This window comes from Microcaecilia unicolor, chromosome 4, assembly GCF_901765095.1.
Source record: "Microcaecilia unicolor chromosome 4, aMicUni1.1, whole genome shotgun sequence".
Classification (NCBI taxonomy): Eukaryota; Metazoa; Chordata; class Amphibia; order Gymnophiona; family Siphonopidae; genus Microcaecilia; species Microcaecilia unicolor.
In genome coordinates, this window is record NC_044034.1 from 322190409 (window position 1) to 322218175 (window position 27767).

General features: G+C 47.0%; 1 protein-coding gene across 1 annotated transcript in view; it reads left to right on the forward strand.

The window, feature by feature from the left end:
* NSD3 (nuclear receptor binding SET domain protein 3) overlaps nucleotides 1-27767 on the forward strand; it is a 338825-nt gene that overhangs the window by 213200 nt on the left and 97858 nt on the right. The window contains 1 exon segment of the mRNA XM_030201931.1: nucleotides 12321-12494. Within this exon segment, the coding sequence (XP_030057791.1) occupies nucleotides 12321-12494 (174 nt within the window).

The window sequence follows — 27767 nt, forward strand, 5'->3', positions numbered from 1 at the left end:
TGCAGAGTTGGGGGGGGAGGGGAGGACTGGAAAAAATAAATACGGATGATATCTATTCATTTGTTCATGATCCATGTCTGTTTTAATCATTCCCACCATACGTAATTCCCTAATCCCTTATTTGTCCTGTTTGTCTTGATGGATTGTAAGCTGCTAAGCAGGGACAGTCTCTCGTGTTTAGTGTACAGCGCTGCATACATCTAGAAGCACTACAGAAATGATAAGTAGTAGTAGCAGGTTACAAGTTAGGTGTGCAGGCCACATAAGGTGCTTCTCTTATAAGTACATAAGTATTGCCATACTGGGAAAGACCAAAGGTCCATCAAGCCCAGCATCCTGTTTCCAACAGTGGCCAAGCCAGGTCACAAATACCCGGCAAGATCCCAAAAAAGTACAAAACATTTTATACTGCTTATCCCAGCAATAGTGGATTTTCCCCAAGTCCATTTAGTAATGGTCTATGGACCAGTGGCGTTCCTAGGCTGGCTGACACCCAGGGCGGATCGCTGATGCGCCCCCCCCCCCCCCCCCCCCCGGCGAAATTACACTCCCCCACCCCCGGTGCATTTTTACCTGCTGGGGGGGGTGCCGCGCGCCTGTTAGCTCGGAGTCCGCTCGTTCCCTCCCTGGCTGCTGCTCCCTCTGCCCCGGAACAGGAAGTAACCTGTTCTGCGCAGAGGGAGCAGCAGCCAGGGAACGAGCGTACTCGGAGCCAACAGGTGTGCGGCACCCCCCCCCCCCCCAGCGGCATGCACCCGGGGCGGACCGCCCCCACCCCCCCCCCCCCCCCCCTTGGTACGCCACTGCTATGGACTTTTCCTTTAGGAAGCTGTCCAAACCTTTTTTAAACTCCGCTAAGCTGCCCGCCTTTACCACATTCTCTGGCAACGAATTCCAGAGTTTAATTACACGTTGAGTGAAGAAAACGTTTCTTGGATTCGTTTTAAATTTACTACATTGTAGCTTCATCGCATGCCCCCTAGTCCTAGTCTTTTTGGAAAGCGTAAACAGACGCTTCACATCTACCCATTCCACTCCACTCATTATTTTATAGACCTCTATCATATCTCCCCTCAGCCGCCTTTTCTCCAAGCTGAAGAGCCCTAGCCACTTTAGCCTTTCCTCATAGGAAAGTCGTCCCATCCCCTTCATCATTTTCGTCGCCCTTCTCTGCACCTTTTCTAAATCCACTATATCTTTTTTGAGATGCGGCGACCAGAATTGAACACAATATTCGAGGTGCGGTCGCACCATGGTGCAATACAAAGGCATTATAACATCCTCATTTTTGTTTTCCATTCCTTTCCTAATAATACCTAACATTCTATTTGCTTTCTTAGGCACAGCAGCACACTGAGCAAAGGTTTCAACGTATCATCAACGATGACACCTAGATCCCTTTCTTGGTCTGTGACTCTTGACGTGGAACCTTGCATGACATAGCTATAATTCGGGTTCCTCTTTCCCACATGCATCAGTTTGCACTTGCTCACATTAAACGTCATCTGCCATTTAGACACCCAGACTCGTAAGGTCCTCTTGTAATTTTTCACAATTCTCCCGCGATTTAACAACTTTGAATAACTTAGTGTCATCAGCAAATTTAATTACCTCACTAGTTACTCCCATTTCTAGGTCAATTATAAATATGTTAAAAAGCAGCGGTCCCAGCACAGACCCCTGGGGAACCCCACTAACTATCCTTCTCCATTGAGAATACTGACCATTTAACCCTACTCTCTGTTTTCTATCTTTTAACCAGTTTTTAATCCACAATAGAACACTACCTCCTATCCCATGACTCTCCAATTTCCTCTGGAGTCTTTCATGAGGTACTTTGTCAAACGCCTTCTGAAAATCCAGATACACAGTATCAACCGGCTCACCTTTATCCACATGTTTGTTCACCCCTTCAAAGAAATGTAGTAAATTGATGAGTAGATTTTGCCCGGCACCAACGTCAGACTCACCGGTCTATAATTTCCCAGATCTCCTCTGGAAACTTTTAAATAAAATCGGCGTTATATTGGCCACCCTCTAATCTTCAGGTACCACTCTCAATTTTAAGGATAAATTACATATTGCTAACAATAATTCCACAAGTTCATTTTTCAGTTCTATCAGTACCTTGGGATGAATACCATCCGGTCCAGGAGATTTGCAACTCTTCAGTTTGTAGAACTGCCCCATTACATCCTCCAGGTTTACAGAGAATTCATTAAGTTTCTCCGACTCGTCAGCTTCAAATACCATTTCTGGCACCGGTATCCCACCCAAATCTTCCTCAGTGAAGACCGAAGCAAAGAATTCACTTAATCTCTCCGCAACGGCTTTGTCTTTAGCCTAGTGGTTAGTGCAGTAGACTTTGATCTTGGGGAACTGAGTTCGATTCCCACTGCAGCTCCTTGTGACTCTGGGCAAGTCACTAAACCCTCCATTGCCCCTGGTACAAAATAAGTACCTGAATATATGTAAACCGCTTTGAATGTAGTTGCAAAAACCTCAGAAATGCGGTATAGCAAGTCCCATTTCCCTTTCCATTGGTGTGCTGGAGCCGGCTCGCACCGGCTTTCAAGAGCCAGTTGTTAAATTTTTTAACATCTTGTGAGCTGGTTCTGCAGGGCGAGCAGGCTCCGGTAAACAAGGTAAGCATGGCAGAAGGGCGCCACAAGCCATGTTTACCCCGTTTACTTCACCTCCCACCACTGCCCTCGTTTGCCTGCGCCACCCTGGGGAGGGTTTAAATCTTTATTTATTACCTCTGTCCGGCCGCGTCATTGAAAACCCTGCCCGTCTCTAGCCTTCCCTTTGTGAGTTTGTTCCCTCAGAGTCCTACCTTCTGACATCATTTCCTCTTTCCGCGAGGGCGGGACTCTGAGGGAACAAACTCGAAGGGAAGGCTAGTGACGGCAGGGCTTTCAATAAAGTGGCCGCTTCGACAGAGGTAATCAGGGGAGAGAGGTGAATCGCTGGGTACCTCTCTACCCTCATTTCCCCTTACGTTCCCGCCCGTAACCTCCGCTCACAGGACAAATCCCTCCTCTCAGTACCCTTCTCCACCACCGCCAACTCCAGGCTCCGCTCATTCTGCCTCGCCTCACCCTATGCTTGGAATAAACTTCCTGAGCCCTTACGCCAAGCCCCCTCCCTACCCATCTTCAAATCTTTCCTCAAAGCCCACCTCTTCAATGTTGCTTTCGGCACCTAACCTTTATACCTTTCAGGAAATCTAGACTGCCCCAATTTGACTGCCCCTATTTGACTGACTGTACATTTGTCCTTTAGATTGTAAGCTCCTTGAGCAGGGACTGTCCTTCTATGTTAAATTGTACAGTGCTGCGTAACACTAGTAGCGCTTTAGAAATGTCAAGTAGTAGTAGTAGTAGTAGGGTGGCTGGAGGGGGGGCAGGGGAGAGAAGAGAATCGCTGGGTATGAGTGGCTGGAGGGGGGCAGGGGAGAGAAGAGAATTGCTGGGTATGGATGGCTGGAGGGGGGCAGGTGAGAGAAGAGAATCGATGGGTATAGATGGATAGAGCAGGCAGGGGAGAGAAGAGAATTGCTGACATGGGTGGAGGGAGGGAGGGCAGTGGAGAGGAGCAGTGCTGGACATGGGTGGATGGAGGGGAGGGCAGGGGGGAAGAGGAGGGTTGCTGGACATGGGTGGATGGAGGGGAGGGCAGGGGGGAAGAGGAGAGTTACTGGACATGGGTGGATGGAGGGGAGGGCAGGGGGAAGAGGAGGGTTGCTGGACATGGGTGGATGGAGGGGAGGGCAGGGGGGAGGGGAGGGTTGCTGGACATGGATGGAGGGGAGGGCAGGGGGGAAGAGGAGGGTTGCTGCACATGGGTGGATGGAGGGAAGGGCAGGGGGGAGAGAAGGGTTGCTTGACATGGGTGGAGGAGAGGGAAGGGAGAGAGAAGAAATGCTGGACATGGATGGAGGGGAGGGAAGAGTGAGGAAGGAGATGAGATGAGGGAAAAGGAAGAATAAAGTGTGAACAAACAAAATCCAAATATAATTACAAAAAAAAGGACTGCTGCACTTGTAGAGAAGTCCCACCTCCAGTCTGGAAGCCCCTGTGCTACCTTGGAGGAGGGAAGTCGTCCCATCCCCTTTATCATTTTCATCGCCCTTCTCTGTACAGGTAAGCAACTGTGCTTTCATGCAGAACCTCACTAGTAACCAAAGATAGAGAGCAGCAAATGACATTCTCCGAGGACAAGCAGGCTGCTTGTTCTCACTGATGGGTGACGTCCACAGCAGACCCTCCAATCGGAAACTTCTCTAGCAAAGGCCTTTGCTAGTCCTCGCGCGCCCATGCGCACCGCGCATGCGCGTCCGTCTTCCCACCCGAACCGGCTCGTGTTCGTCAGTCTTCTTTTGTCCGCGCTCGGTACGGTCGTGTTTTGCGCCGTTCGCGCCCCTTAAGTTGACCCTCGTGCGTCTTTTTGACTTTTCACTAAAAAAAAAAAAAAAAAAAGGGATTCCGGTGAAGGGCCTTTTGGTCTTTTTCCCTTCCCCCTATTTCTAGTTTTTGGCCCCGTTAAGTTTTCTTTCGTTTTCGGGGTAGGCCCTTTTGAGGCCTCGGGTCGAGTTTTTTTTCTCCCCATCTTTTTGGTGCCTTACCGCAATTACGAGTTTTGATTTCGCCGGCGTGATTTTTCCGCCCATGTCATCGAAGTCTCCCAGCGGCTTCAAGAACTGCACCCAGTGCGCCCGGGTAATCTCGCTCACTGATAGGCACACGTCGAGTCTTCAGTGTCTGGGGGCTGGGCACGGCCTGCAGTCTTTGCGCCCTTTTACAGAAAAGGACTCAGGTAGCGAGATTGGCCCAGTGGAACATTTTGTTCTCGGGCTCTTCGTCGGCATCGGCACCGGGAGGATCGAGTACGTCGACAGCGTCAACACCTCCGCCCTCGGCCGCGACGGTATCGATAGCATCGAGGCATCGACCCTCTGCATCGTCGGGGCCGAGGCATCGGAAGGCTGCGTTGGTGGTACCGGGACCTCCGCTTCTGCTGATGTCGTCAGATGGTGGTGCTTTGTCTGGAGTGCAGGTGAGGGCTGTCCATTCCCCTGCTGGTGGCGGTGAGCCTTCGGGTGGGTCTCCCCCTACCCTGAGGGTTCCTGCGGTACAGCCCCCCCGAGACCGACCTTCTTCGGCCCCGAGGAAGCGACGGTTGGATTCTACGTCCTCCTCGTCGGTACCGGGAAGCTCCGGTGACATGCTTCGTTTGAAAAAGTCAAAGAAGCATCGACACCGGTCTCCTTCCCGCGTCGGTACCGAGAGCTCTGGGTCGTTGAGGGAGTCGGCACCCAGTAGGCATCGGCACTGGGAGGACCGCTCACCCTCTGTTCAGGAGGTGTCGATGCGCTCCACCTTGGACAGCCCGGAACAGCCTCCACGCCCGGAACAGACTCTGACTTTGACTCCTGCATCGGCTTCCATGTCTTTCTCCACAGCCGCCCTGCACGAGAGTCTCCGGGCCGTTCTCCCAGAGATCCTGGGAGAGCTGTTGCGCCCTTCCCCTCCGGTACCGGGGGTGCTTGCGCCACCGGTACCGTCGAGTGAGGCGCCGGCTGGCCCCTTGCCCGGGGTGAGGTCTCCGACATCGGTGCCGCTTGCGGTACCGACTGCGGTTCCCTCCCAGGAAGGCTCCCCGACGACGTCGGCGGAGGGAACTTCGCCGGTGCAGGCGAGGGAGTCTACCTCTCGACGCTCCCACCATGGCCGTGGTTCCACGGAGTCGAGCCAGGCACGGCTTCAGACACAGGTTCGTGAACTTGTGTCTGATACCAATGGTGAGGCCTCGTGGGAGGAGGAGGAGGACATCAGATATTTCTCTGACGAGGAGTCTGATGGCCTTCCTTCAGATCCCACTCCCTCCCCTGAAAGGCAGATTTCTCCTCCCGAGAGTCTGTCTTTTGCGGCCTTTGTCCGGGAGATGTCTACGGCCATCCCCTTCCCGGTGGTTGTGGAGGACGAGCCCAGGGCTGAAATGTTTGAGCTCCTGGACTATCCTTCTCCACCTAAGGAAGCGTCCACAGTACCCATGCATCATGTCCTAAAAAAGACATTGCTGGCGAACTGGACCAAGCCTTTAACTAATCCCCACATTTCCAAGAAGATCGAGTCCCAGTACCGGATCCATGGGGACCCAGAACTGATGCGCACTCAGTTGCCTCACGACTCTGGAGTTGTGGATTTGGCCCTGAAGAAGGCTAAGAGTTCTAGGGAGCATGCTTCGGCACCCCCGGGCAAAGACTCTAGAACCTTAGACTCCTTTGGGAGGAAGGCCTACTATTCCTCTATGCTCGTGGCCAAAATTCAGTCTTACCAGCTCTACACGAGCATACACATGCGGAACAATGTGCGGCAGTTGGCGGGCTTGGTGGACAAGCTCCCTCCTGAGCAAGCCAAGCCATTTCAGGAGGTGGTCAGGCAGCTGAAGGCGTGCAGAAAATTCCTGGCCAGAGGAGTGTATGACACCTTTGATGTTGCGTCCAGGGCCGCTGCTCAAGGTGTGGTGATGCGCAGACTCTCATGGCTGCGTGCCTCCGACCTGGAGAATAGAATCCAGCAGCGGGTTGCGGACTCGCCTTGCCGTGCGGATAATATTTTTGGAGAAAAGGTCGAACAGGTGGTAGAGCAGCTCCACCAGTGGGATACCGCTTTTGACAAATTCTCCCGCCGGCAGCCTTCAGCTTCTACCTCCACAGGTAGACGTTTTTATGGGGGAAGGAAGACTGTTCCCTACTCTTCTGGCAAGCTTAGGTACAATCCTCCTTCTCGACAGCCTGTGGCCCAGGCTAAGCCCCAGCGCGCTCGCTCTCGTCAGCAGCGTGCGCCTCAGCAAGGTCCCTCGGCTCCCCAGCAAAAGCAAGGGACGAGCTTTTGACTGGCTCCAGCAAAGCATAGCCGACATCCAAGTGTCAGTGCCGGGCGATCTGCCGGTCGGAGGGAGGTTGAAAGTTTTTCACCAAAGGTGGCCTCTCATAACCTCTGATCAGTGGGTTCTTCAAATAGTCCGGCACAGATACACCCTCAATTTGGCCTCAAAACCTCCAAATTGTCCACCGGGAGCTCAGTCTTACAGCTTCCAACACAAGCAGGTACTTGCAGAGGAACTCTCCGCCCTTCTCAGCGCCAGTGCGGTCGAGCCCGTGCCATCCGGGCAGGAAGAGCTGGGATTCTATTCCAGGTACTTCCTTGTGGAAAAGAAAACAGGGGGGATGCGTCCCATCCTAGACCTAAGGGCCCTGAACAAATATCTGGTCAAGGAAAAGTTCAGGATGCTTTCCCTGGGCACCCTTCTCCCCATGATTCAGGAAAACGATTGGCTATGCTCTCTGGACTTGAAGGACGCCTACACGCACATCCCGATACTGCCAGCTCACAGACAGTATCTGCGATTTCAGCTGGGCACACGTCACTTCCAGTACTGTGTGCTACCCTTTGGGCTCGCCTCTGCGCCCAGAGTGTTCACGAAGTGCTTGGCTGTAGTAGCAGCGGCACTTCGCAGGCTGGGGGTACACATGTTCCCATATCTCGACGATTGGCTGGTGAAGAACACATCCGAGGCAGGAGCTCTACAGTCCATGCAGATGACTATTCGCCTCCTGGAGCTACTGGGATTTGTGATAAATTATCCAAAGTCCCATCTTCTCCCAGTACAGAGACTCGAATTCATAGGAGCTCTACTGGATTCTCGGACAGCTCGTGCCTATCTCCCAGAGGCGAGAGCCAACAACTTGTTGTCCCTCGTCTCGCGGGTGCAAGCGTCCCAGCAGGTCACAGCTCGGTAGATGTTGAGATTGCTGGGCCACATGGCCTCCACAGTTCATGTGACTCCCGTGGCCCGCCTTCACATGAGATCTGCTCAATGGACCCTAGCTTCCCAGTGGTTTCAAGCTGCTGGGGATCTAGAAGACGTGATCCACCTGTCCACGAGTTTTCTCAAATCCCTGTATTGGTGGACGATTTGGTCCAATTTGACTCTGGGACGTCCTTTCCAAATTCCTCAGCCACAAAAAGTGCTGACTACGGATGCGTCTCTCCTGGGGTGGGGAGCTCATGTCGATGGGCTTCACACCCAGGGAAGTTGGTCCCTCCAGGAACGCGATCTGCAGATCAATCTTCTGGAGTTGCGAGCGGTCTGGAACGCTCTGAAGGCTTTCAGAGATCGGCTGTCCCACCAAATTATCCAAATTCAGACAGACAATCAGGTTGCCATGTATTACATCAACAAGCAGGGGGGCACCGGATCTCGCCCCCTGTGTCAGGAAGCCGTCGGCATGTGGCTCTGGGCTCGCCGTCACGGCATGGTGCTCCAAGCCACATATCTGGCAGGCGTAAACAACAGTCTGGCCGACAGACTGAGCAGGATTATGCAACCTCACGAGTGGTTGCTCAATTCCCGAGTAGTGCGACAGATCTTCCAGGTGTGGGGCACCCCCTTGGTAGATCTCTTTGCATCTCGAGCCAACCACAAAGTCCCTCAGTTCTGTTCCAGGCTTCAGCCCCACGGCAGACTGGCATCGGATGCCTTCCTCCTGGACTGGGGGGAGGGTCTGCTGTATGCTTATCCTCCTATACCTCTAGTGGGGAAGACTTTGTTGAAACTCAAGCAAGACCGAGGCACCATGATTCTGATTGCTCCTTTTTGGCCGCGTCAGATCTGGTTCCCTCTTCTTCTGGAGTTATCCTCCGAAGAACCGTGGAGATTGGAGTGTTTTCCGACCCTCATCACACAGGACGAAGGGGCGCTTCTGCATCCCAACCTCCAGTCTCTGGCTCTCACGGCCTGGATGTTGAGAGCGTAGACTTTACCTCTTTGGGTCTGTCAGAGGGTGTCTCCCGCATCTTGCTTGCTTCCAGGAAAGATTCCACTGAGAGGAGTTACTTCTTTCTATGGAGGAGGTTTGCCGTCTGGTGTGACAGCAAGGCCCTAGATCCTCGCTCTTGTCCTACACAGACCCTGCTTGAATACCTTCTGCACTTGTCTGAGTCTGGTCTCAAGACCAACTCTGTAAGGGTTCACCTTAGTGCAATCAGTGCATACCATTACCGTGTGGAAGGTAAGCCGATCTCAGGACAGCCTTTAGTTGTTCGCTTCATGAGAGGTTTGCTTTTGTCAAAGCCCCCTGTCAAACCTCCTACAGTGTCATGGGATCTCAATGTCGTTCTCACCCAGCTGATGAAACCTCCTTTTGAGCCACTGAACTCCTGCCATCTGAAGTACTTGACCTGGAAGGTCATTTTCTTGGTGGCAGTTACTTCAGCTCGTAGAGTCAGTGAGCTTCAGGCCCTGGTAGCCCAGGCCCCTTACACCAAATTTCATCATAACAGAGTAGTCCTCCACACTCACCCTAAGTTCTTGCCAAAGGTTGTGTCGGAGTTCCATCTGAACCAGTCAATTGTCTTGCCAACATTCTTTCCCCGTCCTCATTCCTGCCCTGCTGAACGTCAGCTGCACAATTGGACTGCAAGAGAGCATTGGCCTTCTATCTGGAGCGGACACAGCCCAACAGACAGTCCGCCCAATTGTTTGTTTCTATTGATCCCAACAGGAGGGGAGTGGCTGTGGGGAAACGCACCATATCCAATTGGCTAGCAGATTGCATTTCCTTCACTTATGCCCAGGCTGGGCTGGCTCTTGAGGGTCATGTCACGGCTCATAATGTTAGAGCCATGGCAGCGTCGGTAGCCCACTTGAAGTCAGCCACTATTGAAGAGATTTGCAAAGCTGCGACGTGGTCTTCTGTCCACACATTCACATCTCATTACTGCCTGCAGCAGGATACCCGACGCGACAGTCGGTTCGGGCAGTCAGTGCTTCAGAATCTGTTCGGGGTTTAGGATCCAACTCCACCCCCCTAGGCCCATGTTTTATTCTGTTCCAGGCTACACTCTCAGTTAGTTGGAAAAATTGTTAGGTCAATCTCACTTATGTCCTCGCCGTTGCGAGGCCCATTGACCATGTTTGTTGTTTTGAGTGAGCCTGGGGGCTAGGGATACCCCATCAGTGAGAACAAGCAGCCTGCTTGTCCTCGGAGAAAGCGAATGCTACATACCTGTAGAAGGTATTCTCCGAGGACAGCAGGCTGATTTTTTCTCACAAACCCGCCCGCCTCCCCTTTGGAGTTGTGTCTTCCCTTGTCTTTGTTTTGCTACATATGAGACTGACGAACACGAGCCGGTTCGGGCGGGAAGACGGCCGCGCATGCGCGGTGCGCATGGGCGCGCGAGGACTAGCAAAGGCCTTTGCTAGAGAAGTTTCCGATTGGAGGGGCTGCCGTGGACGTCACCCATCAGTGAGAACAATCAGCCTGCTGTCCTCGGAGAATACCTTCTACAGGTATGTAGCATTTGCTTTATTGTCATACCAAGGTATATGTAACACCTTATCGATCAGATGCGTTTGTTAGAGAACTCTTATAGGGTGAGGGAGTTTTTAATGGGCAGTGTCTGTGCTACAGAACAATCCCATTTTTCTGGGGTTGTAGGGCATACGGTAACTATATAAAGTTAAGAAAACATTACAGATGTTTGAAATGGATTTTTGTAAGCTTGTAGAAATTCAGTTCTTTTTTTGACCAGTTCCTGTTCAGGTCAAAAAAAGGAAATAACATTTGAAACTAAGGAAATATTAATTTTCTTCAGAATCAAGGAAAACTTGATTTTTTTTCTTGTACAAATTAAGGGACCGGGTCCTAGAATAGTCTTAAAGAACAGAAGAACCAGCCTCCTGTCTCAGGTTGTAACCTTGGGGTCATCTTTGACTCCTCTCCTCCTTCTCTCTCTCTCGGCACAAATCCAACAAACTGCTTAAAACTTTCATTTCTTTCTATATAATAACACCCCTAGAACATAACATGATTTAAAACAAACAATAATACATGAACAACTAATATATAAACAATGATTTGATGTATTTTTTTTTTGTTACATTTGTACCCCGCGCTTTCCCACTCATAGTAGGTTCAATGCGGCTTACATATTATATACAGGTACTTATTTGTAACTGGGGCAATGGAGGGTTAAGTGACTTGCCCAGAGTCACAAGGAGCTGCCTGTGCCTGCAGTGGGAATCGAACCTAGTTCCCCAGGACCAAAATCCACCACACTAACCACTAGGCCACTCCTCCACTCAATGCTCTTAATTTTACCAGTGGGACATTGTATTAATTTATATATTAGATATTTGGTTTGTCAAGAAGGTCTTCTGGTTTTGTTTTTATTAGTTACTTATAAGTCTGTTTTTTTAGGAGATGATTGCTTAGATGTTTCACTATTATGTGATTTTGTATGTTTTATACATTTGTTATTTTTTAGACCCCTGATGTAGGCCTGATGGCCCGCGTCAAGTCTTGTCTGACCCTTAATGAAGACACTTTTAGCACCAGAGAGCGTTTGCTTTGTTTCGTCACCTTCGCTGTGTGTGTTGTGTCCTGGAATAGTCTGTCATCTTTAGTGGCTTATCATGAATGGGTACAGATGATTTGGTTTGAAGAAAGGATGCTTAGCACACTCTGAACAAGGCTGAGCAAGATAAATTACTGTTTCTGCAACCTGTACATAAGTACATAAGTACATAAGTAGTGCCATACTGGGAAAGACCAAAGGTCCATCTAGCCCAGCATCCTGTCACCGACAGTGGCCAATCCAGGTCAAGGGCACCTGGCACGCTCCCCAAACGTAAAAACATTCCAGACAAGTTATACCTAAAAATGCGGAATTTTTCCAAGTCCATTTAATAGCGGTCTATGGACTTGTCCTTTAGGAATCTATCTAACCCCTTTTTAAACTCCGTCAAGCTAACCGCCCGTACCACGTTCTCCGGCAACGAATTCCAGAGTCTAATTACACGTTGGGTGAAGAAAAATTTTCTCCGATTCGTTTTAAATTTACCACACTGTAGCTTCAACTCATGCCCTCTAGTCCTAGTATTTTTGGATAGCGTGAACAGTCGCTTCACATCCACCCGATCCATTCCACTCATTATTTTATACACTTCTATCATATCTCCCCTCAGCCGTCTCTTCTCCAAGCTGAAAAGCCCTGGAGTGCTTTCTGAATATGCTTTTCAAAGCTTGGATCTGGGTATATAACAAGGACAGTAAGGGTTGCAAGACTGTTCAGAGTAGGGTGCCATCAGAGTAGTACTTAAAGAGTTCAGACTTCTATGACTTAGAGGGGAGCATCTTTCTGAAAATTAAGAAATTAAATTGTAGCTGCTTTTAAAGAACTTGACTTCAGTAATTTCCTTGGTATTCCTTTGCTAATAACCCACCATCTGTTGTTTCTTCCCTGATATAGGTCGCATGATGAGATGCCTGAGGTGTCCTGTTGCCTATCATTCAGGAGATGGCTGCATTGCTGCAGGAAGCTTGTTTGTTTCTCCACATATTATCATATGTAGTAACCATTCCAAACGGAGCAGTCACGCCTCCTCTGCTGTAAATGTAGGCTTTTGTTTCGTGTGTGCAAGAGGTGAGCAGCCCTTTTTCTGTCACTTTGTGTATATATTTATGTTTAAATCCTATTTATGAAAAGAAACCACCAAAAAACAATATTAACACAACCTTGGACAATTTCAATGTGTATATATTTATAGCTCTCTGATGGTGTCACAAGGTGCAAATAAAGAGGAGGGAGAGGGTCTGAAAAATGAGTGGCTTTTTCTCATATTACACAGGACAAAAGCTGGACAATTTTTCTGGCAGTGTCTCTGAGGTTTATTTTTGTGCATACCATGACCATAATGAACCTCACTCCTAAGCTAGGGTATGTAGAATATGATCTCAATCACTCGATTTTAATGCTAATTATCATTGTAGAAGTCATGCCAAAGAGAGTGTCCTTCTGGAGTTCATAGGAGGTAATATGTATAGGCAACTTACCAAGATAGATTTGGAAAGAACTTTTAATCAGGCCTATGGCACCCAGCATGAGTATTCATATATCTTTCTGCCACATTTTCTTCTGACTGTATCTCATAGAACTTAAGGATCTTATGTCTCTCCAGATGATGTACAGAGTAATCACTTGGCATTGATGCTTCTATTATCTGTACAATTCTCACATTTTTTTTCCTTTACCACTATTCCAGTTTTCTTGCATCTAAATTTTTATAGGTTGGAATGACCCAGGTGGTCCTAACCTCTTTGTTCTCCACATTTGTTTCAAGGATGTGATGATCCCAGTTCTTTTCAGATACAGCAGTGTTAGTGTTTGCACAATTTCTTGTGGATAAGGTGTATCACTGTGTTGTATACTTTCTTTATATAGGGCCCTATTTACAAAGACGCGTTATAGGCACGTGAGCATTTTTAACTTGCGTTAACCATGTACACGTGTTAACAGTTTATGTGCCTTAGCTTCCGGAAATCACTGAAGACCATCTTGTTCAAAAAGGCATACCCCACTGACCCAACTTAAATGCCTGAATCCAGCAACACAACGAAACCTAAGCCCATAACAAACACTATATAACTCTTCTTCTCTACGATTGTCCTAACGTATCTGTAACACATGAACCTCTCTGATAATAACATCACTTTGAATTTGTTTTTCATTGAAGGTAACTAACGCCTCACGGTACTATGTAAGCCACATTGAGCCTGCAAATAGGTGGGGAAATGTGGGGTACAAATGTAACAAATAAATAATATCCCTATCGGCGCCTACACAGCGTGCATGCTAATTGTAGGTGCATTAAAAACGCTGACGCACCTTAGTAAACAGGGTCCATAGTTTTTCCTCCATCAGATGTTTGCAGCCACCATTGAGATGAGTAACAGATTCCAGTTTAATCTTTCAAAATCTACATTTGTCTGTTGTCCTAGGTTTTGGGGGGGGGGGGGGGTTGTGCTTGCTATTAGCCATCTCATCCATAACCCACTCTCCAGGGAAATTATCAATCTCTCATTTGTATGTGTGTCTTTGATGATGATTCTTGGAGTAACTGTTTTTTCGCTAGTATTTGTGCATTTGCCACTTCCCCCTTAGTTTGCTGATCTAATTCTATAAAGATTTTTTTCTTTTGTTTGGCAGATTGTTGCTTCCTTCCCTATATTTGCTGGTGGATTTTCCCAAATTTCTTCAGTTTTTTCAAAATGCTTGCCCTTATTTAAAGACTAGTAAATCAGGCCCGTTTCTGACAGAAATGAAACGGGCGCTAACAAGGTTTTCCTTGGAGTGTGTGTGAGAGTGAGTGTGTGAGAGAAAGAGTGGATGTGTGAGTGCGTGAGAGAGAGAGGAGAGTGAATGTGCGAGTGTGTGAGAGAGAGAGTGAATGTGAGAGTGTGTGTGTGTGACAGAGAGAGTGAGACTGGGTGTGAGTGTGTGTGCCAGGGCCCCCCTCCCTCCCTCCCTCCCTCCCCCCCTCCCCCCCAGTTCCAGACCCCCCTCCCTCCCTCCGAGTTCCAGACCCTCGCTCCCTCCCTCCAACTCGATTCAGTTTCAGCCCGACCTCTTCTCCCACTCCCACAGCAGTCCTTTGCGTGCCCCTCGCCTTCCTGCGTGCCGCCCACCCATAATTTGAAAGGCGAGCAGGCTCGGCGAGTCGGCTGTCTTCCCTTCTCTTCGCTCTCAGCTCTGCCTCTGGTCCTGCCCTCATTTCCTGTTTCCGCAAGGGCGGGAGCAGAGGCAGAGTTGAAAGCGAAGAGAAGGGAAAATAGCCGACTCGCCGAGCCTGCTCGCCTTTCACTGCTTCCGCCGGGACCCCGGTAAGATGACTTTTAAATTATGGGTGGGCGGCAAGCAGGAAGGCGAGGGGCATGCAAAGGGCTTTTGTGGGAGTGGGAGAAGTCGTCGGGCTGGAACTGAGTCGGAGGGAGGGAGGGGGGGTCTGGAACAGGGAGGGAGGGGGGTCTGGAACTTGGAGGGATGACTTTTAAATTGTGGGTGGGAGGCACGGAGGAAGGCGAGCGGTGCGGCGCGGCGGCGGAGGTCAGACTTGGGACTGTAGTGGGAAGAGAGTGGAGGGGGGGGTCCAGCGGCGACTCGGGATTGGTTCCTTGTTCTTGTGATGTTGCGTTTGTTCTGGTCGCTGTAGATGTTGTTTGTGGCTGGGTACAGTATGGGTAATTAGCCTGCGGACAGAGTTCCCTCGAGGGCGGGGCGATTACGAACCCTCGTGTGGTTGGTCACTGCTGCTTGTGACGAACCCGGAAGTACGTGACGTCATTTCAGGAGATGGATACAGCAGGAGCATGAATGCTTCAAGGCTTCACTTTCTCGGCTTCAGAACGTTGGAGGTGCTTTTTATTATATAGGATGGAGGTCAATTATAGATGTTTATTTTTGCACTATAGTACCTTCTATGTATTTGGACTGTTGATAGCGCTATATATTTATTTATTTATTTATTTATTTTTGTTTCATTTGTACCCCGCGCTTTCCCACTCATGGCAGGCTCAATGCGGCTTACATGGGGCAATGGAGGGTTAAGTGACTTGCCCAGAGTCACAAGGAGTTGCCTGTGCCTGAAGTGAGAATCGAACTCAGTTCCTCAGTTCCCTAGGACCAAAGTCCACCACCCTAACCACTAGGCCACTCCTCCACTCCACTCCTCCATGCCTAGAAGCCTACAGTTTTGGTTCTGTATGTAAGAGTTTCTTTCTGTAAGAGCCATTCTCCCTCAGCTCTCAGAATGTGCAGTCTTCGACATACACTTGATGTTAGATTACCTCATAAGCATGAAGGAGTTTTCTTTTCCTTACGTTCAAGCTGTCAAGGTCTTTCTGAGGCCAGTCTATAATTATAAAGCTCTATGAAAGCATGAGGATTACAAACTGATTGATGACTTATATCTTACTCCATGCTAAATCAGTTTTCTATGTCATCTTCCTTTAATTTTCCTTTAATAATCTTTACTGATCTTTCTCTCAGTTTGTGCTGAATGTTGTTGCTTCCTGCATTCCTTCATATTTATATATCTTCCTGCTCAAGTTCCTTTGTATTTTAGTCTTCAGTTAGTGAGATTTTGTTTTTTGTTTTACTTACCTAACTTTAAGGAAAGTTGCCTGAGCATTTCTCTCTAGGCAAAAGATCATCCTGATGCTGCTGGAGCAATGCTGCTTCAAATCATCTACAAGCATCGGGTATAATGTTACCTGTGGGTCCTTAGTGTCTTTATACTAAATCCATAACCCAAAATGTTTATGTGATTTATCATCAGACAGAAAAAGAGCATTGACAGGAAAGCACCCTGGGATATTCCTTTCTGATCTTAATGTTAGGAATGACAAATTGCCCATCTTCATGATTTAGATGACATATAGTTTGCTACATTTTCATGCTTAATTACTTGTAATCAATCATCCAGAATTTATTTTGTTTACTTCAAGGCATTTTTGGTATCATGAGTGTGGGATCCTATTCAGAAACTTTCCTATAGTCAATCCATGCCATACTGAGCTTTCAACCTGTTTTACAACTAATTTTGATTGCTTTATTCGGCATCAGCTGGCGTTTAGTTCATATGCTTCCCTCTTATTACCTCTCTGCTCTATCGCTATGATATTCAGAGTCATTTTTTTCATATGCTCTATCAACATCTATTAGAACATAAGAATAGCCATGCTGGGTCAGACCAATGGTCCATCTAGTCCAGTATCCTGTTTCCAGCAGTGGCCAAGCCAGGTCACAAGTACCTGGCACAAACCCAAAACATGGCAACACTCCATGCTACCAATCCTAGGGCAAGCAGTTGCTTCCCCATGTCTGTCTCAATAGCAGACTATGGACTTCTCCTCCAGGAACTTGTCCAAATCGGGGGGGGGGGGGGGGGGGGGGCAGGAGTATGTAGCAGGAGCCATCCTCCTCTAGATCCAGCAGCTCCTGGAGTGAAGCACAGCATTCATGGCAGACGTCCTTTTCAATTTGGTTCATATACTTAATGGCCTTGATTGTGGTAACCTACATGTGGCTTTTGCTCTGGCACTAGCCAGTGGATTTGGCCACCAAGTCTTATTAAGCTTCCTTTTTGGGAGTACTTGCTGTTTTGCGACAATGTAGAAAAGTTTGTTAAAGATCTGGGAGATGATAGGCCTCAGCAACTTCCAGAGGATAAAGCAATGTCTTTGGTTCAGAGTTCTGCGAGTAAGTCCCAGACAAAGGATTGGGGGCCTTACTTCCCGGATAGACTAAATGCAGTTGCCTTTTTCTCTGCAAAAGGTCAGAGGGGAAACTCTTTCAGTGGATGAGGAGGTCAAGGGATAAGAGTTTCCTCTGCCATTAAAAGGCTGTAGTTAGGGTCAGCGTACCCTTCCTGTGGAGATGCAGGTAGGAGACAGACTCTGCCTGTTTCATTGGATATCTCTGATCTGAAGGTCTTGAAGGTTGTTCAGGGGGGTTATGATTTGGAGCTCACAGAATCTGTTTTAGAAACTTGATGGTGTCGTCATGGAGCCTATGCCAGTTCAAGAACAGGTTGAGGATCTATTTTGTGGTTCCAAGATAGCTAGCACAGAGTGGGGAAGTGACATCACTGCTAGAGCATGGCAGCATACTATTAAAGCTCCAGTAGAGAATATTAAGCTTGTTTTTTCCCTTTTCTGCCTCCTCAACGGGTATTTTGTTTAAGTATTATTGAGTGAACGATAATAGCTATGCACACTCGGAAAAGTCTTGAAAGATATAGGTTTCAACATAATCAGAATTATACCTTACCATCATATGATCCAATGGACACTAATTACACGTTATTATCTTCTCCATTTTATTATTGATAAATTGTTAATTCTATCTTAATAACTATTGCTGTTCAATTGTTATTCCTATCCTGCTCTTAATTTGCAAAACTGTACTTATTTGCACTGCAACTTTACCTACAGTATTATTGTAAGCCACTTTGAGCCTGCAATCAGTGGGAAAATGTGGGATACAAATGTTGATAAATAAATAAATATAAATACTTGCCAGAAAGTAAGAAGTGCAACAGATCAGCAATTCTCAGAACAGGGGACTTCATGGCCAATATGGTGGGAGAACAAGGAGTTGGAGGATGAAGATTCTGTGAGTAATTCGGAGTGCATGGAGGAGGAGATAACAAAACAAGAAGTGGTGAACTGGTTCAATGATTTGAGAACCGAAATGCAAGCTATGCGGGGAGAGCTGCAGAAAGCATTGGCAGAGATTAGGAGAGACTCGAGTGGATACAATGGAGGAGCATGAGGACGCAGTGGAAAGGTGCCTTGTGGCTCTTGAGAAATTGGGTGCCCAGGACCTACAGGAGCAATGAGAGTTAATAGACCTAATTGAAGAGCTGGGTAATAGGTCCAGGAAAAATAATCTCACTTTTCGGAGCATCCAAGAAGAGGAGAAATATCAAAATTGTGCACAGAGAGTTACTGCTATATGTAGATTTTTATTGCAGTCAGAGGACCAGGGTGCTGATACCATGGACCCTCGATTAAGCTGAACAGGGTGCATAGGAGTGCGGGTCCCCATTAGGATTTACCTCCACCTGAGATCAGTGTGTTTTCATGATTACACCCTTAAGGTAGATATTTTGTGTAGACCATGAGCCTGTAAGGAACTGATTTGGAACAATTGCAAAATCTCTATCAGGATTTGATGCGAGTGACATTACAGTGCCACCAGGAACTGGGCCCGTTCACTCGATATTTGCAGTTTGCTAATGGCTTTTCTTGTTTGGACTTTTACTAACTGTAGATGGTTGGTCCAGAAAGGTGTCCACCTGTGTGGAAGCTTGGAAAATGTTGGCAGAATTGGGCTGTAAAAATTTGCCTGGGAGAGAGGAATGTCGAGGGGGCCCCTCCCCGCAGAGCCCAGGGTTGGTGGATGGATGACACAAAGTTGCTGCAAGAAAGTATAAACCAGTTCCACAAGCAGAGCCACAGTAGACGTGAACTAATTGAAGCTCTTCTATGAAAGTTTTGCATAGAACTAAGTAATGTTTTAGATTACATTGGTGATTTGGCGTTTGGGGAGTGCTTCGATGTGTGTTTGGTGTAAATGTTAGTGTGCTGGAAGAAGAGGAGGGCTTTCAGATGAGTTGACTCCTGCTTGGGGGTGGGAGGGATCTTTCTTGATGGAGTGGTCTGGCGGGGGTGGATCAAAGCCAGCAAAGTGACGGGGAGGGGGTTGGTTGGAGGGGTTAGTGAGGTAAGGGTGGGGGGGAATGTTAAAGGTGTAGGAAGGATGTGGAGAAGAATTTCTGTGGGCTTAAAGTGGGTTCAAAGTGGGTTCTTGGAATGTTAATGGGTTACATGATGTGGGAAAGAGGAGTATGGTGTTTAATGAGTTAAAACATTTATAAAGGGACTAGTAAAAAAGTCCCGTTTCTGACACAAATGAAACGGGCGCTAGCAAGGTTTTCCTCGGAGTGGGTATGTTTGAGAGAGTGTGTGTGAGAGTCACTGTATGTGAGAGAGAGAGAGTGAATGTGCGAGTATGTGTGTGAGAGAGTGAGTGAGTCTGGGTGCGAGTGTGTCTGTGAGAGAGAGAGTGTGTGTGTGAGAATGAGAGTGTATGCAAGTGCATATGTGAGACAGTGTGAGAGAGAGAGAGTGTGTTTCACACAGATAGTGTGTGCGAGAGAGAGAGTGTGTGTGAGACACAGACTCTCTGTGAGACTGAGTGTATGAGACCAAGAGAGTGTGTGAGTGACTATGTGACACATAGAGAGTAAATGTGATACAGTGTGAGACATAGAGTGTGTGAGAGACAGTGTGTGAGAGTGAGAGAGAGAAAGACATTGACTGTGAGAGAGAGAGTGTGTGTGTGTGACAGAGATACCTCCCCCCCCCCTCTCTCTGGTGTCAGGCCCCCTCCCTCCCTCTCTCTGTTGTCAGCCCCCCCCCCCCCCCCTCTGGTGTCTGAGCGTTACTGTGCAGGGCGCTGAGCTCTGGCTGTGCTTCAAGGAACTGACCAATCCTATTTAATAGAATGCACCTCCAACATTCTGAAGTCGAGAAACCTTGTGTGGTTGGTCACTTCTGCTTGTGACGAACCCGGAAGTACGTGATGTCAATTCAGGAGATGGATACAGAGAGCAGGAATGCCTCAGCCATGCAGTCAGCTTCAGAATGTTGGAGGTGTGTTTTATTATATAGGATATTCCAGTAGCGCTCTTTTGCAGTTTGTGGGAAACATTTTTCCAGGGGGGGGGGGGGGAATTAGTTTTCCTTTGGTCTTTGGTAGTCAATGAGAGTTATAAAGACCTATTGGGAAGGTGCATGGCACTGTTTGGTAAGCTTGGGGGGGGGGGGTGATTTCCGTTACTCTTATTAATATCTATGCTCCAAATAAACAACAAGGTTTTTTTTTTTAACTCCCTTTTAATGCCTTTACAGTCTTTTGTTCAGGGCAGTGTAATTATGGGAAGAGATTTTAGTTTGGCTCCAGATGGGCTGTGTGATAATTCTAGAGGTTGAGGGGAGTATAAGAGGCATAGGAAAGCTCTTTTTAGACTTGTTAAAGGGTTGGCTCTTTTAGATGTCTGGCACCTGCATCATCCCTCTACTAAGAGTTATACTCATTCTCACTCAGCTGGATAGATTTAATTTGGTGTCATTGATGACTTTGGGGACATGTTAGAGATGCAGTGATTGAACCGATGTACGTTTCTGACCACGCTCCTGTATGGGTGGAATTGTGTTTGGAGGGTTATCATCAACTTCAGGGTTTTTGGAGACTTAATGAGGAATTGATTGGGGATCGCAAATTTTGTTAAGATTTAAAATTGGTTATTCAGAATTATATTCAGGATAATGATAATGGGATGAATTCTGATAATATTTTATGGGGTGCCCTTAAGGCAGCGCTTAGGGGGCACGTAATGAAATGGAGGACTGTATGGAAAAAGAAGAGAGCTTGGAGGCATTTGCAGCTTAGGGAAGACCTTCTGCAGTTGGAACAGAAGCGTCAAAGGGCCCCAAGTGATAGGTTTTGGAGGGAACTGAATTTTGTTCATGCAGAGTTGGGGGCAATGGCAGTTGGAGCAGGTTGATTTCATGTGTCGCTGTTTAAGATGCAGGCATTTTGAGTTTGGTAATAGATCTAAGACTCAGCTGTGTTTTGAGGGAGCGCAAAACTTCTCATTTGATACAGAAGATTAAAGGTCCAGGAGGGCAATTTTATTATTCAGGTGAGTCTATTTTATAAAAATTTGTATGCGGAGTCGGAGCCTTGTACAGATGAGGATTTGGTGTCCTATTTGCAAGGCATAGGATAGAGCATGCTTGAATGCGCCTATACAGTTGGAGGAAATAGGGAAAGCAATTAAGAATTTGCAGTTGGGGAAGGCGCTGGGGTTGGATGACCTTGGTGCCAAATTTTATAAGTTTTTCAGGGCAGATTTAGGGGGAATTTTAATCTGGGTGGGTAATGTCTTGCCCTCTAGTATACGTGGGCATAACTGTTATTTTAAAACCAAAGAAGCATCTGGTGAGTTGTGGTTTATATCGACCGATTATCTTTACTTAATATAGATGTCAAACTTCTGTATAAAGTCTTAGCAACTCGATTAGCTGTTGTTTTACCTGCTTTGACTCGTCAAGATTAGGTGAGTTTTGTTCCTCGGCGGCAGGTGAGTGATAATATCTGCTGTACTCTTAATGTAATTTGGGAGACACAGCGATCCTGGCCGAGGTTGTCGCTTTTGTACTTGGATGCAGAAAAGGCATTCGACCGGGTGCACTGGAGGTTTTTATGGTAGGTCTTGACTAAGTTGCGTGGGGCTGGGCAAGAATTTTTGTCAGTGGATTCAAAGTTTTTATTTAAAACCCACGGCTCGGGAGAGGGTGAATGTTGGTTATTCGGATGCATTTCACATTGCCTGGAGAACCAGACAGAGGTGGCCTCTTTCATTCCTATTATTTGTGTTGTCAGTTGAGCCTTTGGCACAACGGATTTAGAAATAATCCTGATATTTACGATTTCTAGCTAGGTGAGAGGACCCCTCATAAATTAGCTTTATTTGCTGATGATGTTTTGATGTATGTTAGCTGTCCACATCTTTCTCTTCCAGTTAAATTGAGTGAACTTTAGAGGTTTGGGAAACTGGAGGGGAATTTGGCCAGGTCACATTCTACTTGGCTGTCTTGGTGAGAAAGGACTGCAGCATTGAAGATGAATTCGCTTCCCCGTCTGCTGTTTCTGTTTCAAACACTGCCTGTGGCAGTGCCAGAAGGGGTTTTACAAATGTTGCAAGGGGACTTTTCTATGTTTATATGGAGGGGGAGAGAAGGCTCCCCCAGATTGGCCAAAAAAGTTTTGTGTCATGGACAGGAATAGAGTGGTAGAGCAGTCCTGAATATTTTATGGTATTATTGGGCGGGACAACTTAGGCAAATTTAGGATTGGGAGGGATTTTCAAGCAAATGAGAAGTGCAACTTGAACAGGATCATTTTTTTTCTACAGTTCCCTTTGAAAAAAAGATAGCGTTGGAGGCAACAACATATAGTAAAAAAGGTTTTTAGGTATATTAAAAGCAAGAAGCCGGCAAAAGAATCAGTTAGACTGCTAGATGACCGAGAGGTAAAAGAGGCACTCAGGGAACACAAAGCTATAGGGGAGAGATTAATTCAATTCTTTGCTTCAGCCTTCACCAAGGAAGATTTGGGAGAGATACTGGTGCCAGAAATGGTATTCAAAGCTGACAAGTCAGAGAAACTGAATGAAATCTCTATAAACCTGGAGGATGTAATAGTACAATTTGACAAATTGAAGAGTATCAAATCGCCTGGACTGAATGGTGTTCATCCCAGAGTACTGATAGAATTGAAAAATGAACTTGCAGAACTATTATTTAATAATATGTAATTTATCTTTAAAATGAAGCATGGTTCTAGAAGATTGGAGGGTAGCCAATGTAACACAGATTTTTTAAAAAAGTTCCAGAGGTGATCCGTAAACTATAGACTGGTGAGCCTGACATTAGTGCCGGGCAAAATGATAGAGACTATTATAAAAAACAAAATTAGAGAGCATATTCAAAAGCATGGATGAATAAGACAAAGCCAACATGGATTTAGTGAAGGGAAATCTTGCCTCACTAATCTATTACATTTCTTTGAAGGGATGAACAAACCTGTGGATAAAGATGAGCCAGTCAATATTGTGTATCTGGATTTTCAAAAGGCATTTGACAAAGTACCTCACGAAAGACTCTAGAGGAAATTGGAGAGTCATGAGATAGGAGGTAGTGTTCTATTGTGGATTAAAAACTGGTTAAAAGATAGAAAAGTTAAACTGGTTAAAAGATAGAGAGTAGAGTTAAATGGTCAGTATTCTCAATGGAGAAGGGTAGTTAGTGGAGTTCTGCAGGAGTTTGTGCTGGGATCGCTGTTTTTTAACATATTTTTAAATGATCTAGAGATGGGAGTAACTAGTGAGGTAATTAAATTTGCTGATGACACAAATTTATTCAAAGTTGTTAAATCACAAGAGGATTGTGAAAAATTACAAGAGGACCTTACGAGACTAGGCATCCAAGTGGCAGATGAAATTTAATGTGAGCAAGTGCAAAGTGATGCATGTGGGAAAGAGGAACCCAAACTATAGCTACGTAATGCAAGGTTCCACATTAGGAGTCACCGACCAGGAGAGGGATCTAGGCATCATCGTTGATGATATGTTGAAACCCTCTTCTCAATGTGCAGAAGTGCCTAACAAAGCAAATGCCTTTTTATCGCTCCATGGTGCAACTGCACCTCGAATACTGTGCACAATTCTGGTCACTGCATCTCAAAAAATATATAGTGGAATTAGAAAAGGTACAGAGAAGGGCAACAAAAATGATAAAGGGGATGGGACAACTTCCCTATGAGGAAAGGTTAAAGCGGCTAAGGCTTGCTTGCAGGTATCACATCGTATAATGTTTTTTGGAGAGGGTGTGGTTAGTGATAGTCCTTGAGAGGACCTTAGTGTCCTTGGTGGTGTGTAGAGGATCATCCTATTCTTCAGGTACTCAGGGCCATTTCCTTTAAGGGCGTTGAAGATCAGACATAGAGTTTTAAATTTAGCCCTGTATTGTACTGATAGCCAATGAAGTTTTTGTTCATGTCGCTTGCAACCTTCTGTGACTCTTGCATTCTGAATTAACTGGAGCTGGTGCAGGCCCCTTTGTAGTCTGACCATTGTATAGTGCATTGTAGTAATCCATTCTTGATGTTAATCATGGCATGCATAACTAGAATAAGATTTACCTTATCGATGTAAGGAGAGAGACAGCGTAGCTGTTGCAAATAGAAGCAGCTCGTGAAGGTTGCTTGGATTTTGGGAATCAGTTTAAGTATTGAATCTAACTGTATTCCAAGTTTCCCCTGACTTGTGATTTGAGGGGGAGTTTGTCGTTTCCAAAAGGGATTTTGATGTCTGGTATGTATCCACTTATGGATCCAGAGAAGCTCGGTTTTACTTGGGTTCAGGCAAAGTTTATTGTGTTTAGCCCGTTCTTGAATTGACGTTAGGTAATCAGTTTATTCAAGGTTGTAGGTAAGTCAGGTTCAGTGGGTATGAGTAGCTGCACATCATCTGCATAGAAGTAGAACTGAGTGTCCATTGACCAAATCAGCTCAGCTAGTGGCTTCAGGTACATATTGAACAGAATAGGCGACGATATCACTCCTTGTGGTACCCCGTAGGTCAGTGTCCATGGTGGTGATGAGTTGCTTGCAGACATTATGGATTGTTGCATGTCTGATAGATAGAATCTGAAGCAAGCAAGTACTGTTCCATTGATACCAGTTTCTGTCAGTCATGCTTGCATGATATCATGATCCACAGTGTCAAAAGCTGCTGGGAAATCTAGCAGTACTATCACCGAGGAAAATCCCCTGTCGCGGTTTCTATCAAGATCATCTAGTAGGGATACAAGGACTGTTTCTGTTCATTAACCGGGTCTGAATCCAGATTGACATGGATCTAGCCAGTTTCTCTCTTCTAGCCAATCATTAAGTTGAATACAGACTGTTCTATGAGTTTCCCTAGAAATGGGATGTTGGATACTGGCCAGTAACTTTCACGTTTGTCCTGGTCAATGTTTTTTTTCTTTAGCAAAGGGTGAACCATTCCTTTTTTAATGCTGTTGATAGTTGCCCATTAGAAAGAGAAGTGTTCACAATTTTTGTTGTGCCTTCTATGAGTCCCATACTTGCCTGATGGTCAGGGGTCAAGGGAGCAGGTAGTTGGTCGAAGGTCTCTTAGGATATTATCAAGGCTCTCCTCTGTCATTTGGTTTAAAGTGTCCCATCTGTCTCTGTCAGGAGGGGATGAGTTTGTGCACTCCTGGTTAACTGGTTAGGGACTGGGTGGGATTGCCTGTAAATCCTGGCGGAGACTTTTAATTTTGTTGGCAAAATATGCAGCAAAATCATTGCAGTTCAGTTTTGACTGGGCAGGCCGGTTCTGTTGTGAGGGTTTCAGTAGGCTGTTTACTATACTGAGCAACTGCTTGGTTGATTTGGCAGCCTTTGCAATGCATTGAGAGAAATACTGTGTTTTTTTTTTTTTTTTTGGTTGCTGTTAAGGTTTGGCGGTACTTTGTTGTGTTCTTCCTACAGTTTAGCTTGTCTTCATCCAGATGAGATTTACGCCATCTCCTTTCCAGTTTCCATCCTTCATGTTTAAAGATCCAAAGTTCTGGAGAAAACCAAGGTGAGCGTTTGTGAGTGCGACATAAGGCTTTTTTTTAGCGGTGCCATTTTCTCTAAGGTCTTGGCTAAGTGTGTATTCCAAATGTCAACCTGTTCTGACACTGTAGTTGTTTTTCTCCAAGACAAGCAGGCTGTAGTATTCTCACAGTTGGGTTGACGATCCGCGTTGGCCCGAGAACCGTCATTTTTAATAGCAAAATCTTGCTAGAGCCTTCTGAAACACACTGCACGTCCGACCGTGCATATACTAAGTGCCTTCCCGCCCGCCGTGTGACCACACTCATCAGTTCTTTTACTGCGTGAGGAGCAGCAGTTTTCTCTGTGGCTCCTCAGTAGCCAGGGAAGAGCCTTTTCATTAGTTCCTTTCAGATTTGTTTTTTTTGCTTCGGTTTCTTTTTCTTTTTCAGTTGTTTAAAAAAAAAAGGAAAAGATTTTCCTTTATTTTTCTTAGCTTTTTGCTGCGTTTAATATTCTTTATTTTTAGTCGCAGCCGCACTTAGGCCTGCTTGGTCAGATCTCCTTTCTTTTTCTGCTCTTTTTTATCAGCACAATAGCATTTTTTGATTTAGCTAGGACAGTCTTCCCTTCCATGTCATCGAAGACTCCCAGTGGCTTCGAACGCTGTACTCAGTGCAACTGGACCATCTCAGGCACCAATACCCATTCATGGAGTATCCAGTGCCATGGGCCCGACCATAGCCCAGTTCATTGTGCCATTTGTCTTCATAAGAAGAAAAAGACGCAACTGGTTTGAGAAGCCCAACAAGAAAAACTATTTGGGCACCGGCCCGATCCTTCGACATCGGCATCAATGTCGGCATCAAGGGAAGCATTGACGTCGGGAGTGGAGGTAGGGATGGCTGTTGAGAGACCACGCCACACTGGAAGCAGTGAGTCATTGAGTGGGTCTCCACCTGCCTTGAGGCCCCCCTCTATGCAGGCCCTCCGAGACCGTCCATCGACGGACCCAACCCCAAGGTGATGTGGGGATTTGGCATCGGCATCGATTAGCCTCGGTGACTGACATCGAGCAAAGGCTAAGAAGCACCGTCACCGTTCTCCTTTGACACACAGTGCTGGGAACTCCAGGGCGCTGAGGGAATCAGCACCCGAGAAGCGTCGGCACCAGGAGGACTGATCCCCCTCTATACAGGAAGTGCTAACACGCCGGTCTCCCAGCAATCCAGTTCCTGCTCCCGAACCCCAGGCGACTCTGCAACCGACTGTCCCACTGGCCCCATGGCCTTTCCCGATGGTGGCTCTCGACGAGCGGATTTGAACCTTGCTTCTAGAGCTCCTGGAAGGACTGCTGCGCCACACTGCAGCGGCATCAGGGGTCCTTGCGCCTATCTTGCCGTCTGCTGCAGCTATATCTGGCCCTCCACTTGTGGTGAGGTCTCCAAGCTCAGTGCCACTTGCGGCGCCGGTATCAGCAGCCACCCAAGTTGGCTCCCCTTCAATGTTGATGGTGGAAGCTTCGCCGCAGTCCAATCGGAAGTCGGCCCCTCAACATCGTCATCAAAATCATGGGTCTGGCGTTGAGGCGGGTTCAGTCTTGGAAGTCACTAAGGGAAATGCTCTCTGACACCGAGGAAGCACGCTCATTGGAGTCAGAAGAAGATCCCAGGTACTTTTTCTCCGATGAGTCCTTTGGGATTCCCTATGAACCTTCCCCTCCACCTGAACGGAGACTGTCTCCACCTAAGAGCCTCTCCTTCTCATCTTTTGTGCAGGAAATGGCTCAGGCCATTCCATTCCCCGTAGATGTGGAGGATGAGCCCAGGGCTCAGATGCTCAAGGTCCTGGACTACACCTCTCCACCTAGAAAGGCAGTGACAGCTCCTTTGCATAAGGTAGTCAGGAAAGTCCTTATGCAAAACTCTGTCCCCATAGTCCCGAAGAACATAGATTCTCAGTATCGGATCCACAGGGAGCCTGGGTTGATGAGGTCTCAGTTACCCCACAACTCCATGGTAGTGGACTCCGCCCTCAACACAGCCAAGAGTTTTAGGGACTATACTTTGGCACCCCCAGGCAGAGAAGCAAGAACCTTGGATTCTTTAGGGAGGAAAATGTATCAGGCCGCCATGCTCATTGCCCGCATACATTCATACCAGCTCTTCACGAGCATCCACT